General features: G+C 37.1%; 1 protein-coding gene across 1 annotated transcript in view; it reads left to right on the plus strand.

The window, feature by feature from the left end:
* The first annotated feature begins 13,993 nt into the window (after positions 1 to 13,993).
* The window catches only part of LOC118430647 (homeobox-containing protein 1-like), a 62,514-nt gene continuing 56,050 nt past the window's right edge, over positions 13,994 to 20,457 (plus strand). The window contains exon 1 of the mRNA XM_035841655.1: positions 13,994 to 14,581. Within this exon, the coding sequence (XP_035697548.1) occupies positions 14,550 to 14,581 (32 nt within the window). The 5' untranslated portion in view covers positions 13,994 to 14,549. The remainder of the gene's footprint in view (positions 14,582 to 20,457) is intronic.

The raw sequence follows: 20,457 nt of genomic DNA on the forward strand, positions 1-20,457 counted from the left end.
ACGGCTATTACAAAAACCCAGGTTCTGAAAGACAAAAAAAAAAACGTAGAATTTTCTCCATTCTGAAAAAAAAAACGGAGGATTTTCTCCAAACCCTACAATTAACATGTTACAGACACGGCTTTGACAAACACACAGGTTCTTAGTGAAAACAGAGGAGTTTCTCCAAACATTGCACGTTACATCTTACAGACATGACTATTACAAACAGACAGGTTCCGAGAAAAATGAGGATTTAATCCAAATATCGGACTGTTTTTCTTACAGAAATTGCTTTTAACCCTCAAACCACCGTAGCTTTTTTGTGACGTAGATTACCGTATGGGGTCAAAACTGACCCAAAACATTTCGTACAAATACAGTTTTTTTGTGTGAATCTTTTTGTGATTTGTATATATGTATAGTTTCATAAATCTATGTGGGACAGACTGACATGATTAGGTGAGAACACTTCTAGCTCATTATCATAATTTATGCAAAAGACCATAAGGACAACATTTTGCACCAACGCAATTCAGACCGGGAAGGAAGTTTTTGATGCCTGTACCAGCTTCAATGCCGTATAGCGCCTGAATGGCTTATGCTATATCACTACGAAAAATATTTGTCTTGTTTTGTCTTGGTTAGTAACAGTTTACTTAATTCGTGGACACGTGTGCTTGCATGAAGAAATTTCAAGAAGAAATAAGAATGAATAAGAAAAAAAGAAAGAGATCATTCGAAGACCATTTTCTTGTAAATTCTTATAACAAGAGAAATGTCCTTACTTTTCTTAAGCTAAATAAATGATTTCTCAAAAAGACTTTTTCCCCTTAAATTTTCAAAAAATGTAAGTCAAATATTCTTGGTATTCTTGTATGAAGACTAAAATTCTTGCCATATTTAAGAAAGTACAACAATTTTTCTAAAATATAAAAACGAGTAGTTACTGAAACATCGAAAAACTCTACATTTCCTCAGGTATACTGCTCAGAAAAAACAAGAACATTCAAGATAATTTAAGTACAAGATAAAGTGCAAGGAATTACTGGAAAACTAATCTTGAATGTTCTTGTCTTTTGTATCAAGAAACTTTGATAAACGCATCTTTTTTTTAAGTGAAGAAAGTATTTCTCATATAACATTAGCCATGTTATCGTTCACCGACAAGAGTGTTCTAGAAATCTGGAGTATTTGTATTATCTATCCTAATTCTTAAGGTAATTAAGAACTCAGGTACAAGAGTATGGTCCTTGACTTACTTGACTGAATACTAATAACAAATCAGGAAATTACAGAACACGCTTTGACTAGCATAAGACTCTTGAATGTTCTTGATTGTTGTTTTTATTCAAAATATACAACTAAAAACTTGCACATATAGAAACTTTTCCATTGACTTTCTTGACAGACCCTGTTTTATAATCATAATCCATGTGTCTATCAAGATGTAAAGAACAATTAGTTGGAACCAGCATAATTTTTGTCTTTTTTTCTCAATATCAGATCAGAGTTTAAGAAATTAATTCTATATTTTTCTGGTAATAAGACAACAATTTTGCTAAGGATCATGGAAAATTACTCCCATCATCATTTGCTGCAAATTTCAAATTCTAGACAGTTGCAGCTTGCATGCAAACTGCCTCTCCAGGTTTATTTGTCTGATGTGCATTAGATCTTACAAATACAGGGCACAGATATGGTAGATTTCTTTACGACACTTTCCTGCATCACCTGGGACCCTGTTTACAATGTGGCCTTGCATTTCTAAGCTCCAAAGTGCAACCAAATCAGAAGTCAAGCTTGGAACATTATCTATTCAGGTACGTCAGCCATCTTGGTTTTCAACGTATTTTAATTTCACATTTTCTTTGGTTGCATATGCATGATAAGGCGACCAGTAATTGCAGAATGTAGAAGTGAACACTTGCATGCATTCCTCCAAAACACTATGACGTAAGTATGATATTTTTTAGGAACGAAAAGTATAGAGATGTTGATGTCCAAAATCCTTATGGGGGAGGGGGGCATTTATTAGGGAATTGTTTGTTCATAAACTGTCTGTGTTTTAGGCGTGGAAATCAGTTGGACCAAAGAGGATGCCCCCATCTCAACTTTGGAAAAGCTTTCAACAAGAACAAGTGACATGTATTATGATTATGATACCACCACCAAGACACCAACAACATTACAGCAGTAATGGTGCTGTTTTAGAAGGACAATAATTAAGTTATTAGTATGCTCAGTATCAGGAAAATGGATTTTTACAAGCAAGCATCATATATAATCTAAATCTGTTGGTATCTGCAATAATGTTGCAATCTTTAAAATAATGGTTCATAGAAAAAAATGCCCCAAAATCTGGTATGAAACTTATTGATGGAAATGAGTATGATTGGAAATATATTTACAACTATATAAACAGCAACATTGACCAGTTCGTGATACAAGAACCTCAATCTTACTTTAAGAAATGGTTTCTATGTTTCTAGGTGTGAGAAATTCAGTCTTGAACTTAAAGATAGCAAGATGTTGCTAATACAGAAATTTCAATATTAGCACAGGAAAGTAGTACCCGTAGGTCGGCTAGCTGTCCGAAATTTGGTCTTGGTGTATAAGAGTATATTAATCTCAGATGTAAGAGAATATCTTTAGGCAATAAAAAGTGTGCTTTTGATTTAAGAAAGTTACTCTTGTTGTATGAACAATTAAGAACATATTTCTGGCAATAAGAAGTGTGCTCTTGATGAAAGAAAGCTATTCTTGATATAAGAAATTTAATCTTGGTATAAGAACACCAATCTTGAAAGTAAGAAAATATTTCTGGGAATAAGAATTGTGCTCTTGCTGTAAGAAAGTTACTCTTGCCGTAAGAAATTTAGTCTTGGTATAAGAACACAAATCTTGAAAGTAAGAATATATTACTAGCCAGGAAGAATTGTTGTCTTGATGTAAGAAAGTTATCCTTAATATAAGAAATTTAATCTTGGTATAAGAACACAAATCTTGAAAGTAAGAAAATATTTCTAGGGAATAAGAATTGTTGTATGGATGTAAGAAAGCTATTCTTGATATAAGAAATTTAATCTTGGTATAAGAACACCAATCTTGAAAGTAAGAAAATATTTCTGGGAATAAGAATTGTGCTCTTGCTGTAAGAAAGTTACTCTTGCAGTAAGAAATTTATTCTTGGTATAAGAACACAAATCTTGAAAATAAGAATATATTACTAGCCAGGAAGAAGTGTTGTCTTGATGTAAGAAAGTTATTCTTAATATAAGAAATTTAATCTTGGTATAAGAACACAAATCTTGAAAGTGAGAAAATATTTCTAGGGAATAAGAATTGTTGTCTGGATGTAGGAAAGTTATTCTTGATATAAGAAATTTAATCTTGGTATAAGAACACAATCTTAAAAGTAAGAAAATATTTCTAGCCAATAAGAATTGTTCTCTTGATGTAAGAAAGTTATTCTTGTTATAAGAAATTTAATCTTGGTTTCAAGAATGCCAATCTTGAAAATAAGAAAATATTTCTAGGCAATTAGAATTGTGCACTTGTAGTAAGAAAGGTATTCTTGTTGTAAGAATAGCAGTCTTGGAAATAAGAAATGGATCTAGGCAATAAAGAATCTTACTCTTGATATGAGAAATTTATTCTTTTGTGTGAGAGAATCAATCTTGGAAGTAAGAAAATATTTCTAGGCAATAAGAAGTGCGCTATTGAGGTAAGAAATGTATTCTTGGTGTAAGAACACAAATTTTCAAAGTAAGAATTTCAATTTTTGGTGTGAGAACACCAATCTTGAAAGTAAGAATTTCAAAATAAGTCTAGGCATCATGAATTGTGCTCTTGAATTAAGAAAGACAGTCTTGCTGTAAGAGCACCAATCTTCAAAGTAAGAAAATGTTTCGAGGCAAAAAGACTTTCTGATCTTCATGTTAGAAAAGGATTGTTGAACACAAGGCTGCAAATGACAATATATTAGTAAAAGAATAGGCATAAGAACATTTATGAAAAAATCTTACTGTAAGACTAACATTCTAGTTAAACTTTATGAGATACCTGTAAGAAATATAGTCTTGCTTCAAGAAAATTCAGTAAGTAAAAAATTTCTTAATTCGTGGACAAATCTGTTTTCTCATAGTCAGGAAAAAATCTTATATGAAGACAAAAATGTCTCTGTACAAGAAAAAACAAGAAAGAAAGAAAATGCATTTTTGGTAGTGAGGTTACTACAGGTTAATATAGCATTATACTTTTTGGGGGACGGGATAATCTTTAACCGTCACAAAACATATGAATAAAACCAAATCTTGTTATAGTCCTATGTAGTAAATGTTTATTCAATTAATACTTATATTTTCTGATATTTCAAGTCTGCAAAAATATCAGGTTTTAATGTTAAATATTGTCTGTTAAGCAGTAATTAAAGGTGACATGTCTGTTTACTAAAAGTTGATAAATAGAAAAATGTTATCCATAGACCTTATCTGAATTTGCCGAACAGTACTTGAAAGAAATCTTCAGGTAACTTTCTATTAAACAACAACCTAGACCTTTAGAAACTCGTTGCCGGTACCAGTTCAGCACAGCTTTGAACTATTCTTTGTCACAATTTATCGAGTTGGGTCGTGGACACTGGCGGTTTGGGGACGTTATTGGGTGGGCGGGCAACAGAAGGAGACGTGAAAACTGTGGCTGCAATTTTCGAATTCTTACTTGTGCTCCAGCCAAAATATTACAGCAAAATGAGTTTGAATAGACCTAATCTGACAGAGATTACGCAAAATCAATACAATGAAAGATCGCTGTTAGCTGGATATGATTAAGTTTTTAAAACACATTCCAGTAAAAAAAAAAAAACAGTGGATAACATCAGTGACAAACAATGTGTGGCCAAACAATACTGTGAGTACATTCAAGGGGATTTACTTTCACAGAAGCTGGAAAAATGATTGTTCGATGTCGTTTCAAGTTCACTGAAGCGCCATAGACTGTACATAGTCACATACTATAGGGGAAAATGTTCGCGGTAGTTTTAAGGTCGCGGTAAAGTGGCCACCGCAAAGGGGCAAAAACAAAGCTACCGCGAACATTTCTGCATTTACATTATAGTCTTGGTAACAATAAAAAATGACGGGGGCCCTTATCTAGTGGGGTATTTTCAAACCGGGACTTAGGCCCCGACTAATACATTGCAGTTAAATGGCTTTAAAAAGGCTCTGACAGAAATTGCACATGAATTATGTTGGGATGGATGTTGTTACTCGGCTCGTGATGGGTTGTGAGACAAACACACACACACACACACACACACACACTACTCCTCATAAGACGGCTAGAAGTAGTTGTTACTATTAGTTAAAAACAATGTATTGTTGGTCACGATCATACAGGGATTCTGTTCGGTGGGGATCTTTTTCAAACCCTGAACTGGGCCCCGATACATTACAGTTGAGTGATTTTGAAAAGACTGGCTCTGACAGCAATTACAGATAATGTATGCACGAATGTTGTCAGTTGGTTCACTGCACGAAAATGACTTCGAATCCTAAAAAATACGACGGATCCGAAATCGAGCGACATGCCGAACAGGGAACGTTTCCGAGCGAATCCATACAAATCCATGATCCTTACTCGAATACGACGATGCACCGCAAATCGGACCAATTCCGGTGCCGTATACTTCTCAGAAACGAGTTTCCTCGAATCCTGACAGATACGGCGGCGTATTTAGGTAAACCCTTGATTTTGATGGGAGTTTCGCATTGAATATAATTAATAACAGTACACCGCACGACTAAGACTCTTGATAAGTGCAATCAGGAAGCACAGAAAATCAGACTGCCGGAATCCATCACATTACTACCTTCGCAAAATCTGTAGAAATACGAAAACTGGGATTTCATGAATTAGATTTCCAAATTATCCACAAAGCACCGCTCCAGTGGACACTTTGGCAGAAAACAAAATCCGACAATCGGAATCTCGCACATTTGCAGGTTATTATGAATTATAAAAAGGACATGGCCACAAGGGGACATTTTCGATGAATACGACGCGAATCCAAAACCCGCAGTACTTAATTACCCGTAAGATACAGCGTGCTAAGTGGGCGGCAGAAACCGTTGTTAGTTCAGGGTGCGGCACAGATATGAAAGGCGTTTCATCGCTCTCTGTGCTGTACATGGCATCACCGGATTCTACAATAGTGATTTGGAGTGGCTTAAGATTCGAAGGGAATGTGGTGTAAACTTGATGGTGCGGAATAGTGACATTGCTTCTTCGTCGATGTAATCTTATCAGTCAAATGTTTTCAATCTATGGATGCCCAGATTTTTTTTAGACAAAAGTAACCATGACATGCGTTTTGTCTTCCAATTTGTCTAATTATTCGTTGTAACGACATAGACTGTAATCACATGCTATAGTGTATAGTCGAAAAAAATGTTCGCGGTAGTTTTAAGTTCGCGGTAAAGTGGCCACCGCAAAAGGGGCAAAAACCAGAGCCAGTCTATTCAAAATTACTCAACTGTAATTTATCGGGGCCCAGCTCAGGGTTTGAAAACTCCCCACCGAACAGAGTCCTTGTATGATCGTGACCAACAATACATTGTTTTTAACTAATAGTAACAACTACTTCTAGCCGTCTTATGAGGAGTAGTGTGTGTGTGTGTGTGTGTGTGTTTGTCTCACAACCCATCACGAGTCAAGTAACAACATCCATCCCAACATAAATTATGTGCAATTTCTGTCAGAGCCTTTTTAAAGCCATTTAACTGTAATGTACTGGTCGGGGCCTAAGTCCCCGTTTGAAAATACCCCACTAGATAAGGGCCCCCGTCCTTTTTGATTGTTACCAAGACTATAATGTAAATGCAGAAATGTTCGCGGTAGCTTTGTTTTGGAAAAAAAACGATCGTCAACAAATATTAATAATAAAACAGCGGTACAATGATATATTGCCTATAATCTTTAATTACATTAATATACTGACTAATTAGAAAGGTCGGGAGATTTTTTCAAACCTGCATGAGAAGCATATTAGATATATTCTGACAGAAACCAACCAACCAACCAAAAAAAAAACACGATTGTCACGAAGTACATGCGTTGTTATCCTTCGGTGTATATTTTGACTATTCTCTCCACCTGAAAAATTGCAACTTCTAAGCTAATCACAGAGCATCATACTTTGTATCATCACAAAAGTCATTCAAATCTTGTTCGCTGTTGAATCGAATTAAGGGTTACTTGGAAATTTCTTGTCGTATTTGCGTGGTTGGTGTGGTGTGACTAGTAGGGTCTTTTGCTCGGCGGAACCAAGAGGTCCCTCGTTGTACACTCGCCCTACCCCCCATTGAAAAGGCACTTATATGACATTCTGTGACTGACGCAACAGATCGACGTCGAAATGCGACCGAGTCATGACAAAGACTTAAAACAAACTGATTTTCTTAACTGATGCAGTACCTATGTACTTATAAGCGTGGAAGTTAAACATAGATCCGCTGAGAACCAGTAGAGAAAAATATTTGAAATTTTCACTTTGACAATATTTCATGCTAACCTGTACCTTCCTTTGTTTTCAGCCTGTATACGGCCTTGGAATTCTATTAGTTTATATAATAATAATGAGGGATAATTCAACCTCCTAGCTGCTGGTATGGTCACATTAGGGAGTTTTTTTATCAGTGCTTTGTCCAGGACACAGCGGAAATTTTGTTCAACCTAGCTTTTAACTTTTTTTTAGTTTTATACTCTTGAATCGCCAAGTCAGACTTACATATATGGGCATAACCTTAACGCAATGGAGAATATTCTCAAGTAGAGATTTAAGTTTTCTAAAGTTTATTATTATAAAACATCCATGCGTTGGCTAACATTTACTTGTCAAGAGGCCTTAATTAAGGTAATGTTTACACTACCAAAGCAGCCAATGAACTATCACCGCTAGCTTTGCAACCGGCAGTCATGCTGTAAACAATGTGGCTTGGCCATAGAACCTACACAAAAGAGCTACTATTCAAGAGACGGAATTGTGCGGAGACAACAGTTGACCGCAGACGAAATGTAACTGTCCTTGGATGGTTTCCTGCATAAAAGTTTTGTCTCGTCCCTATAGCCTTGACACGTAGCCGTGACAGCTTTATTTTTGACTTTATTATGGTTAGGTAGTATTATTGAAATCTTCTTCGGTACTAAGTACTAAGGTCAGAGTAAAGCTAGACTACATGCTATACTATGATTTTCAGCGATTTGGTAATATGACTTTTCTTTCATATCTACTGCATAAATAGCTACTATATCACTACGTGGATAAACAGTGCTCCTGGCGGGCGACAGACGTCTCGTCTGTTGTAGTGAACACAACACTAGCACTGCCATCCTGTGATGCAGTAGCTTGCTATCCTACCTTTCAACTTGCTTTGTCGTTTTTATCATGATATCCCTCTGCCCAAAACTATGTGTGATGAAAACAAAACGTTATTGTAATGAGGTCACCCCCAGCAATTCTGTTCACAATCTTCTGTTTGCTGATGAATAGGAATATGAATTTTAAACAGGTGAACCACCAACATTATTCAATACGTTTTTTAAATCATGGCATAGATGTGGTCGGATTTACAAAGGGTTAGATTAAGATGTGTTCAGTCATTTTAAAAGTTCGGTCGTCTTTTGTTTCTTAACATTCCGAGTGTGTTTTGTATGTGTGTCTAATAGCCTGCTGTTACATAGAAAAGATATAAGATAGAGTACGGTCAATACTATTTCACTTTTTGGTTGTCTTAAGGTTGAAATACGAATAGATCAGTTAGAAGTTTGTATAGAGTCTTTCGGCAGACATGTAGTTCTTATTTGTGTTTATAAATGACTTTTGAATGTGCATGAGGAATAAGCCATGGCAAATGCCACTAAAATTGAAACAGATACGATTTAATCCAACAACTTCAAATGCCCTGACCGTTGGTGATTTTTTACAAATGTTCTGACGGCTGTTGGGCACCCCTCCCCCAATGGATTTTTAAATTTTGGACTCGACTTTGAACCCGATGTGGTGCACATTTCTTTATAAATTTTTCGAGAAATGTTCACTATAAATCACTATACGGTAGTGCTTTTGTAACTGTTTTGTAATTGTTTTGTAACTTTTGTACGTGCCACAATATCTTATGGTGCTATTTCTGTGCATTCATTGAAAATCATAGACGTGAAACTGCTAGTTTGAGATTATCGGTCTAAGATCTGAACTGAAGATGTGGTTTACCAACATGTATTTGCAACTCGTCTGTTAGAGAAGAGAAATGGACAGGCTGCAAACAAAAGGAAGCCCCACAAAGACTTTCTTAAGTTTGTAATTTAATGCTGTTATTTAGCAGCCATGTAATCGACAGACAATAGGTGGGAAATATCCCTCCGTGCCCGGCTTGCGCCACCAGTTAATGTTATTTAGTCACTCTGCATTTGAAAGAACAGACACTATGGGTGTTGACCTCGCTAGAATCTACTTCATTTCCTTGTGAGCTAAGCAACACCCGCTGTATAATTTTTGTCAGGACAACAACTTTATGTAATTGATGTTGAATTGTTCCCCTGTGGCACCTACTAGTATTCCTACTTTAGTGACGCACATGGTACAAGATCATAGTTGGCTTATTGCGTCCGTTCACAGCAAAATCACTGACATATGGGTTTACCATGACTTCCTGCTAAAACCGTTAATCTCGACCACTTCTACGACTATTCTGATCCTCTTAACCATGTGGGCCATGTCCGTTCATCAGTTTGGAGAGAGTAATCCATGTATGGAAATTCCGGCGAATATACACAAGGCAAGTGCTATCTTGGAGTAGACGGTTCGGTGAGAAGTGTCAAGAAGTCTAGTTCATATTCATAGAAATTCAAATTACAATCTGAAGATCCTAAAAAGTAAGGTGTTAAGCAAATAAGTGTAAAATATTGCTAACATATTGCTTGCATGATTCCCAGAATGAATGCCTCGGATTTAGAAACACATTTTGCTATATGGCGTTCTTAAATTGCGAATAATGAATTCTAAAGTCCCATTTTTTTTTACTTACATAAATGGCTTTATGCTAGTAAAAGTGAGGTATTCTTCAAATATCTCATACGTAGTTGCTACTTCATCACATTTATATAAGTACCCCTGTCTGGTCAAAAAAGTTCTTGTCTAAAGCAGGGAAGGCAACACCGGTACAGTAGTATCGCTTGTGTTATAAGTAGCTGACTATACTACCGTTCAAATTAGTAGCAATTAGTGCAAGGAAAGGCATACAGGTCATTTTGTCTTTTGTAGTGCAATTTGCAATTCCACTTCTCCAATATCTGCTATGACTTTTTGACTGTTTGTTTGGATACGTTTCTTGTCCTATTTTTCTTCTATACGCCTTTTTTCCCATGTTATCGCCTTCGTGAAAGTAAGCTATCTATTATGCTGATCTCTCACAGCTTTCTCAAATTCAAAGAGGTATTTATTTCAATGCTTCGAAAAAGATCTACAGGCCGATAAAAGTGGCGTTTTATAGATCCAATCTACGTTACAGTTCAGTACAAAAAGTGTAAGTCTCTGCATGCTGAAGGACGCTACCACAAATCTCCATACGAACTGACTTTCTCACGATGCATGGCCATGGATCACAGGGGGCTTTGTTCTCTCGATAATTTCGTGTCACAGGTGTTAACCTCCATAGTTTAGAATAGTCTTTGATCTGACGTGTAACGGATAATGATTGATGTCCTGCATTTACAAGGAATTCACCCAAACCCTTGCTTTATGTCCATATTCTAGCACGGTTCCAATTAAGTTGCATCGAGCTTACTGTAAAGTTATGTATGCAACGCTGACTATGTCAGGGTATAACATATCCTATGTACAAAAATCATGGCAGAAATGACAGGTCAATCCCCCAAGCGCCACTGGCATGTAAAGGTAACACTGTGTGAAAGAAGACCTTCTGTCAGTGACAAGTAGTCAGAATAATTGGCGTCTAGCTCTAGGCGTGTTTTCAAGAGATTAAATGAGTAAATGTCTCTAGAGTCCTTGTGCCTCTAGAGTCCACCAAGCTTATGAGATGAAACGAATTAAAACAAAAACCAACAAACAGATTGACAGATAGAGCTACAATTTCTTACCGTGAGTAGTTAAAATGTTTGAGTCTCAAGTGTTAGTTAATCAGGCAAGGAGCTCGATCGGGGTGGAACACACGTTCAGGGAACATATTGGAGTATCTCAACCACGTATAGACGTCCTAGTTTCCGACAGAAAAGCATTTTTATTCTTATTTTGAAAACGTATAAAGTGTTTTTGAGCAGAATACTGACCAGCATAGCTAGAAAAGTAACCAGACATTAGCAAGACGAATATTGTGGTGGAACACTTTGGGAACTCTAGCGGCTTGTGTGGGGAACGCCACCCGGGACAACGCACAGGCACAGTTATATATATATATTTGGGGGTGGGAAAAATCACTCGGAACAGCGTATTGGAGCAGTCACATGAGCCAGAGATGTCAGAGATTTAGAGTCCGTGTACGGGGAAAGGCGAAGCCCTGTCAAGGAAAACAGCAGGTCATCAAGCGCTTAACAATCGGACAAATATGGAGCATAGATCACGAAACAAAAGTCCAGCAAGGGCCGTTCACAGAGGCAGAAACAAGTAAACATTCGTAATGGTTACTGTTGTATAGAGGAGCCAGGAATAACTGACATCATGATGAATAAAGGAAGAAATATAAGGGATGTAGTAAAACTAAGGTCACAGACACAGCCCAAATCATTGAAGGGCTGCAAAGCAAAAATCGACAATGGAGGTAAGAAATGAGAAAAGTCGAGTTACATAATGTTGGATATGAAGTGGGTATGTTGATATGAAGTAAGGTATAGGATTCTGTGGCAGCTCAGATAGGAAGAGGAAAGTGGATCTATTGTGATGCAACGTGTGTTTGAATGCTTATATGCAGTTTTAATGATCAAAGGCTGTTTAACTTCTAATGTGCAAATTGTGTTGTTAAAATTTGTTATTGAAAATTAGGCAATAATAGATGCGCTTTGATTCCCAACAGAATTCGCGCATGTAACTAAAGTGGGCAGAAGTTATTAACAAACCAGAAAGATCTATAGTGACGGGGCCGCCCTAAGATGCCCGCTTTTCTACGCGCTCGAACTCACGGCGCTCCATCACTAGTTGCCAAAGAGTGGTCAATGGATTTTTAACACATTCATTTAAAGACCATACTTGGATAAGGAATGCATTCATACGGTTCATGAACCCTTTACCCTCTGCGTTACAACTGGCAAACACCGAGGACGTTATCGTGAGTATAAATTCCGATTTTGAACTGCGTTAAACAGTGCGCCCTTACTTGCCCCGCTTTTGAAATTTGCTCTCTTCGGAAGCTGGTGACCAATTTAGACAAACATAAATAAAAATTCTAATCTTATGATATATTAGCTTTCTTTTGACAGTAGAATTGTGATTGTGTGTGCTTCTTGTCTCCCGCGAGGAGGGCTAAATCTTTCACAATCCAGGTCGTGTGTTCATGGGAAATGGGCGAAATGCACTAAACGCGACAGCCCGACTCACAAAATTATTACGAAAAACGACAACGCCAAAATCACAAAAAAACTCTGTGTACGTACTAAGAAACATATTCGACATCACTCTGTGAAGTTTCATTCTAATAGACGGTACGAATCATTTGTTAGAGTAACAAATCTTTTGAGTGTTCGCTCGTCTGCCACCTGCGGGGCCACACTCCCTGGGGAAAACAACGGCGGTGATGCTTATGTTGTTTTTTCTATGGCCGGTCTTCTACTCAACAAACATTTGAAGACCAATATTTGTAGTGTTTTGTGAAGCTTTATTTCTTATGTGTATGACAGTGTGGCTGTTTTTTTACAGGTTGTTCATTTATGGACACGAGCCACCAATACCTAGGAACACAGTGATTCGGCGCTACCAACATTATTGTAAAAATTCTTTCTTGAAAAAGGGAATTGAATGTGTTTAAATATCTTTATTAGAAAAAAGCTGTTTGTTTGGACTTGGTTTATTTACCTTTCTGATCATCATAGTCAGTGGCAACAAGCATGGCGTACTTATGCATAATAAAATCAGCAAAAAATCCGGGCATCTTAGGGCAGGGCCCATCTTAGGGCGGCTTCCTTTATATTTCACAGCACTTGAAATTGTAACGGTTTCGGACGCTACCGATAGTTAAATGTTAGACTTTAACTCACATTGAAAAACATATTGCATTTACCATTTTTTTGTGATAAAACTACGCTTACTGAGTAAAACACTGGCTAAAATGGTAAGTCTTATTTCTATACATTTTATTTAACACCTGTCCTGATTTGCCGTTTGTCCCCATATTGTACCACATTTGCCAGGAAAACCTACATATTCGTGATTGTTTCGAAGCGACACTTGTTGGCGCGGGCACTTTTAGCCCCCCACCCCTACGAAAAGGTGCATTAGAAAAAGTCTGGGCGGTCCCCTTTTACAGTGGGTGCTTTGTGTCCGACCGAAATTACTCATCAGTTGTCAATTCTCGCCTGACAAAAGAAAAGTCTAGTGTAAGGTTTGGTTGAAGGTTAGTAGTATAAGTCTCCCAGTTAAGATAGGCATTGTCTGTCCAGGGCGCATGGAAACTGCTGTAGGTGCCTTATACAAACTATCTAAAAAAACGTGAAACCCATTTTTTGTCTCCAAATGAACGTCTGCTACGTGGTATGTTAGATTAAAAATTAAGATATAACCCTACTGAAAAGAAAAACATAAAACAGCTTTAAGAAAATAAAAGAGAAATAACAAGGAAAATTTCAAATGTGAATCGGAAACAGCTACCCATGTCCACTGCAAAAGTTGGGGAGTAAACAAACTTAGCAGATTAAAAATAAAACCCCTGTCTCGTACCCCATCCAATTACCTAGAGAAAAAAGGACCTCGATTATCTGTGCCGCTTGGGAGGAGACGGACGGCTTAATGATGTTGTTGGACAGGTAACGCGTCCTTTTGTTGTACGGTATGGAACACTTGTGAAAGGAGAATCCGCCTGTGCTGAAGCCACCTATACTAGTTACCGAGGTCTCAAGATTACCGCAAAAGGAAAGGCATCGCATGGCTTTGCAAGTCATTCACACGACGTGTAAATTCAAACAGGGAACGACGGATGTGTGTTGAATGCAGACGTATAACCACTGTGCTGTTAGACAGAGAAATGTGTTTTGGTGCACCCGAGTACGACACATCTACCTATACCTGTGGGAAGGTTTGCATTTTACCAGCCTCTTGGATGGGGCCAAATATCGCGATGCAGTCGTTTTGTATCGTACTCAATGTTCCTTTTTATTTTTTATTTCTCACGGAAAGGGATTTCCGTCTGGATTGTCTCCATGAAATCTGTTTTCTTACCTGCACGTTCCGTTCAGACGTTTTTTCCGTCCTTAGCACAGCAGTGTATCTAGCAAATTGTCGTTCATCTTTGGTCGAAAACGGAAGCGTTTTTGTTGCACCTAACGGCTTTTGGAATTTACTGCTGTAAATGACTGGACGTAGGACGAGGATGCTCTCGGGGTAAGCTGATTATGAACTTTACAAATAAATTCTCACCCTTAGACGTGTGTGACGCAAGTATTATGTAGATATCTTCAATATCTAAATGTAGTAACTTATGCTATTAGGCATGAGATCGTATCGTATTAATATAAAAGGCTAATTATACACGTTAAGAAAGCTTTGCATATAGATAAAAAGAAATCTCTTGGCATTTTAACAATTTTCCCAAATTAGTTCTAAGGCTTTGGCGCCCCATGAAATAAAATAAAGTTTCATTTTCTTAATTTCTATAACCCACAAAATACGAAAACTAATATCATAAATGATTGAAAATTATGAAAAGTAGAATTCTCTTTGCCAGGTACATTATTAATCCATACATACTAACATACGTATAAAATGAAACATTGTGTATGCCGTATTAGCCGAGATGCCAATCTGTCCGAGGGGGAAAAATGAAAGATACCGTGTTGCAATCTAAGTGTATGTTAGTATGTAAAATCTGTCAAAGATGTACATGCCAACGAGAATTTAGAGGTATTTGACCGCGACTGGAGTGAGAGAATTTAGATACTGTGAATTCCAACAAAAACAGCTTATTCCAGAATCATCAAAGTATACCGTATGCTACACAATGCCTTACCATGTATGATTAAATAGATAAAAGACCGTTAACAAGAATATCTAACAAAAGACCGACATAACCCTATCGTGTCAATGGCGTTTGATTAGCTGCATGAGAAGCACGATTTTGAAACCACCAACTGGGAAAGCAATTCCTGTATCACTTCATGCGTGTATTGTTATCTCCCGGTTTATATTTTAACACAGCATAACCTAACGTTATTGATTAAATCCATTAAAAGTCTTATTAAAAGAGATAATACGTCAGTTCTGAATCCGGTTGTACCATGACTTCATGTCATCATATCATTTTCCTTTGCAAGTTTCATTTGACCGAGACTCGTTGTTCACATTTGAGTCGTTGTAAGGGTGAAATTCCACCTGTCGATATAGTTTATTTGAAGCGTGCACTTGAAGAGTCTTAAAACTACATAAATACGAGTCAAACGGTCAAGTAGATACAATGTAACTTGAAAATGTTAGCTCGTATGTTCTCATTGGACTGCAAAATCAAATGAAACAAACCCTTGGATGTATTTAATGATTTCAGATCGACTTACAACAGAAACATCTTAAAATTGAAAAAAAAGGAATTTTACTTAAAAGTAAATATGGTGTGGTAATGTGTGAAATGTACAAAAAAACGCACAGTTGGAAGGAACACCGATACCCATGTCTACAGTAAAGGACCGTAAATCGAACGCACTCTGTAGAATAAAGATAAATGTTGTGTGAAACCCCTGCCTGGTACCCCACCCAAGCACCTCGATTATCAGGGCCCCTTGGGAGGAGATAGCCGACTTAATGATGTCGTCGGTCAGGTTACTCGTTTTTCTGTGCTGCGATATGGAACAATAGTGAAATGGTGCCTCATGCGTAACGGATAAGGTGCAATATTGTAAATTTACCACAATTCAGTGGATTTCCCATTGTGAATTCCAATAAAGTTCTCTATCCATCTATGTATCTATCTACCTATCTATCTATCTATCTATAACTACATGTACAAGTAGTATCTCATGTAATACAATAGGTCATTACTCGATTCGGAACACCCTTATCGAACATCATCGCGTCCCTGCAGTCATGGCAGAAATGTCAACACGTGTCACAAAACGTCTTCACAGTAATACCAAAGGATTTCTAAAATATATAGAATCCCCTCTTTCCAAGAATTTGTCAACTAGAAATGATAATAACAAGCAGGAAAAATTAAAGCATTAGTACACATTTGTATCCTTATGAAACCCGCTGGTAATCCCTAAATGCGTGTAACTGCTGAATAGAATTAATAATATATCCTTCTTGCGTCACACACAATTATATCTATAATGACACAAATGGCATGTTACTCAGCAAAGTACATTATCGTTCCAATCTATCTGAATGTGGTTGATTAGCGCTAATACATATCTATGCTTCTTTAGGCAAAGTATGTTTTCTATTACTATGTACACATTGGCCTCGGCTATGAACGTAAAAATAAAGTAATTTCACTAAGAATGATTAACCAGGCGTTGTTTGGGCCTAATCGTCCGAAAAAAACCTTAAGATATTCAATACCTAATGGATAAGAAAGATCTATTTCTTTTGGTACCTGTCTCAGAAGAAACATCTGTAACACAAGAGGAATTTATAAGCGGTCATTGTGTAGGGTTTGAGATATTTGAAGTATTAACACTTGAATATCAAATGGTAAAAACATATACAAACAGAATGAATTAGATTTTAACGGACACTAGATTTTTACGAAAAACAACTAACAAAGAACTATATATTTTTATTTTTCATTATCTGCCTTATATTATTTAAAATCAAGTTAAAGATCATTAAGCCGGGGTGTTTTCGTTCCCTGGGAACAGCCATAACGATAAACCGATGTAGTTTCTACCTGTTGTCCTTTGCGAAGACTCTAACACGTCAATTGGCCCTTTAGACCACATTAATTAAGCAAAACCCATAGGGAGTCCACTCATGTTTGCAGGCAGAAATAAAGGCCACGCCAAAGACAAAATATTAGCTTGAAAGTTTTATTTGAAAAATTGTTGTCAAACGTAACAAGATAACCAAGTAAGTAACAAGAAGGCTAATTATTTCCAAAACTTCATATTGAAAAAAGAAAAGAGAAACTACCGTAGTATTTATGTAACTTTGGATTGATGCAATATAATTCTAATTGTCTAAATAAGATCTGAGTTTCAAAATGTCAAATCCGTTCGTGAAAGCTACCAGCTGATATTGTAATCATACTAGCATACTGAATATTTAAACTTACTTAAAGCCAATATATCAGACAACATGAGGCCTATTTTCACTCACGGCTTACATACATGCAGCTTTCTATTGTAAGTTTTGTGTTGTAATATCACATTATTTTATATTTCTATAATTTCTGCGTAAATAGCTGCTACGTTACCACAAGAACAAACAGTACTCCTGCTGGGCAACAGACTTTTAGTTTATTGTAGTGAACACACCACTAGCACTGCACCTTTGTGTTGCAGTAGCTTACTACGACAGCTAAAAATGTTGCTTTTATTGCCTGATGACGTTCTATTCTGTGATGAATCTAACTGCAAAGATAATGATCAAAAGGTGGGAGGGTATGCTATGATACTTACCAGCCAATATTTAAGTGGCACTTTTGTGCGGGGACATCAGATAAGACATAGTGGAATGAAAAGTAAATATCCTTGGACGGTTGCTTGCATGTGAATTTTATCTAGTCTCGATGACAGTGACTAGTAGTCATTGCAGCTTTCTTTACTTTCTTTACTTCATCATACTTAAGCAATACTGTCGTTATCTTTTCAATCTTTGCTACTGAATAGAGATCTATTCTAACTTTTACAGCTGTGGTAATATAACATTGTTTTTTGTATACTTCTAAAATCTTCTGCGTAAATAGCTGCTACGTTACCACAAAAACAAACAGTGCTCCAGGTGGGCAACCGACTTTTAGTTTGTTGTAGTGGACACAACACTAGCACTGCACCTTTGTGTTGTAGTAGCTTGCTACGTCAGCTAAAAAGTTGTTTTTCTTACCCGATGACGTTCTATTCTGTAATGACTTTAACTGCAAAGATAATACTCATAAGAATTCCAACCTCTTCAACTAAAGTTTTTTTTTCAACAGTTATTCCCGCCTCTCTTCCCCACACTCCACTTTAATCCACAATCCGTACCTGCCTATAACGCTGTTGTGAAGGAGGCCAATGCAGTCGGGCAGAAATGATTTTGAAAATTTGTGTGTTAACAAGTTAAGTAACGATAAAAAAATGCAAGTATAACTGTTATGTAAACTGAGACACGCGCTGAGCGGCAGTATAGCTACCCAAATTTGATTTTTCTTACACCCTTGATTTCATTGAATGAATATTATGAAAGACTTTAAAGTATGACTGAAAAAAACATGCAAAGAACCTTTAAAATTCGTTATTTATTAATGACACAAGGTGTCTGATATTTTGATTTTGGGCCACGTTTGAAGCGCACAGTAGTTGCAGGGGACAATTCATTAGAGGACATTTTTTTTTTGTCTGGGCGCTCGCTCCGCACTCTTATTTGATATCACAGTGAGAACACGACAAGAGTGCCGTCAAGTGGAAAGGACCTCAGTGTTATAGAAAAAATGGGCCTGAAGGGAGATCCAAGCTTTGGTTTTGATTGAAAACAGAGACGAAGCCGTGCATGCGTCAGCTGCAAGGAGATTCCACAGTTGGGTGGCTCTGTTGAAGACGTTTTTTTTTACACTTTTGTGGATGAGCCATTAGAAGGTTAGGCAGACGATATCTATTCATTAGTTTCAAGGGAGCAGACGTGTGATTGAAGGTCTCACCTGAAGTAGACGGTATATGAGAAGGGTAAGGAAGTCCCTCGGTGTCCCCTTATCATCCTTTCATTAATCACAGAAATGCAAAATTCCAACGAAAGATCATTAAACAATACGGTATTTGAAACATATTGTATAAAATATCTTTTTTTGATAACCAGAATGATGTCTATTAACTACAGTAATGAATCAAACATTTCTGAATTAAAACAAAATCTATCTTGGGTTCCCATAATATCAAAATATATCATTCCCTTTATTTTTCTGTCAAATATACACATTGTTCTCTGCTTGTGTAGGTATATGTCTAAATCTTGCATACGTAGCTACACCGTTACCACATTTTGTAACCGTACTCCTGTGCGCAAACGTCTTGTCTGCTGCAGTGAAGGCAACAGCAGAGTATTAGTATTTCCGTAAGTAGCTGAATACACTATTTATAAACATGCACAGTTTACACCGAAGAGGTAAATACATGGTACAAAAGTGACAATAAATGCAAGGAAAGCAAAGATACAGGTAGATGCATCATTTCCTTCTTCTTTTCTATTTCATCAATACAAACTATGACATTGCGAAATTCATTTGATACGTTTCTTTTCCCTATTTCTCTGCACGTCGTTTTTGCCCTGTACAGACTGATAGCTGCTATCTTATCCTTTCCTTTTATGTGATACTTCTCACAATCCTTTGGTATAGCTGTCGAACGTTTAAGTTCTAGTATAAATGACTGGATATATTCCTAAGTAGAAAGAACAAATTGACTGTGCACATATGTTGGCGAGCAAGCTAATGGCCCCTGAGATCCATACCTCAACTATATCCGTTCTCTGGGGACAGAACTTTCTAAAGGAAAGCTTTAGATTACATCTCCACAATTCAGCTTGATCAAAGCCATACAGCGTGTTGTGAAATGAATTAGACTCACGAGGGTGTACTCTTTTCAATTGTGTCTCCGACATACTTCCTTCTGTTACAATTTTAGAGCTGCTGTTTGTAGGAACGTCTGAAGCTTTTATACGTTTTTCGGCCATATATCATCATCTTTGTCTGTTTGCCACATATCAGTCGTCACTCGGCCTTATGCCTTTAAATTGATTATTGCTATCAATTTTGCTCAAGTGTATTGTAACCTGCAAATAACAATGGTGTTAAAATTGGTGAGTTCGTTTCTAAAGCTTTAAAGAAGAAAGTCCCCGTCATTTAAACCACAGTAACCACAATATTCACAATCAAAGCTGCCCGAGCGACCACCTCTTCTCAGCGACCACCTGGCCATTTCGACCGCTTTTTCTCGGTCCCGATTTTTTTTCCCATTAACGTTAGCATTAAGCGACCTTTTCTCAACGACCACCTGGCCAACGCGACCGCGACCGGCCCAAATTGGGACCCATAACGACCAAATCATTTTCAAAATTGAGGTTTTCATCGATTTTTG

This window comes from Branchiostoma floridae, chromosome 1 (genome assembly GCF_000003815.2).
Source record: "Branchiostoma floridae strain S238N-H82 chromosome 1, Bfl_VNyyK, whole genome shotgun sequence".
In the NCBI taxonomy this organism is placed as follows: Eukaryota; Metazoa; Chordata; class Leptocardii; order Amphioxiformes; family Branchiostomatidae; genus Branchiostoma; species Branchiostoma floridae.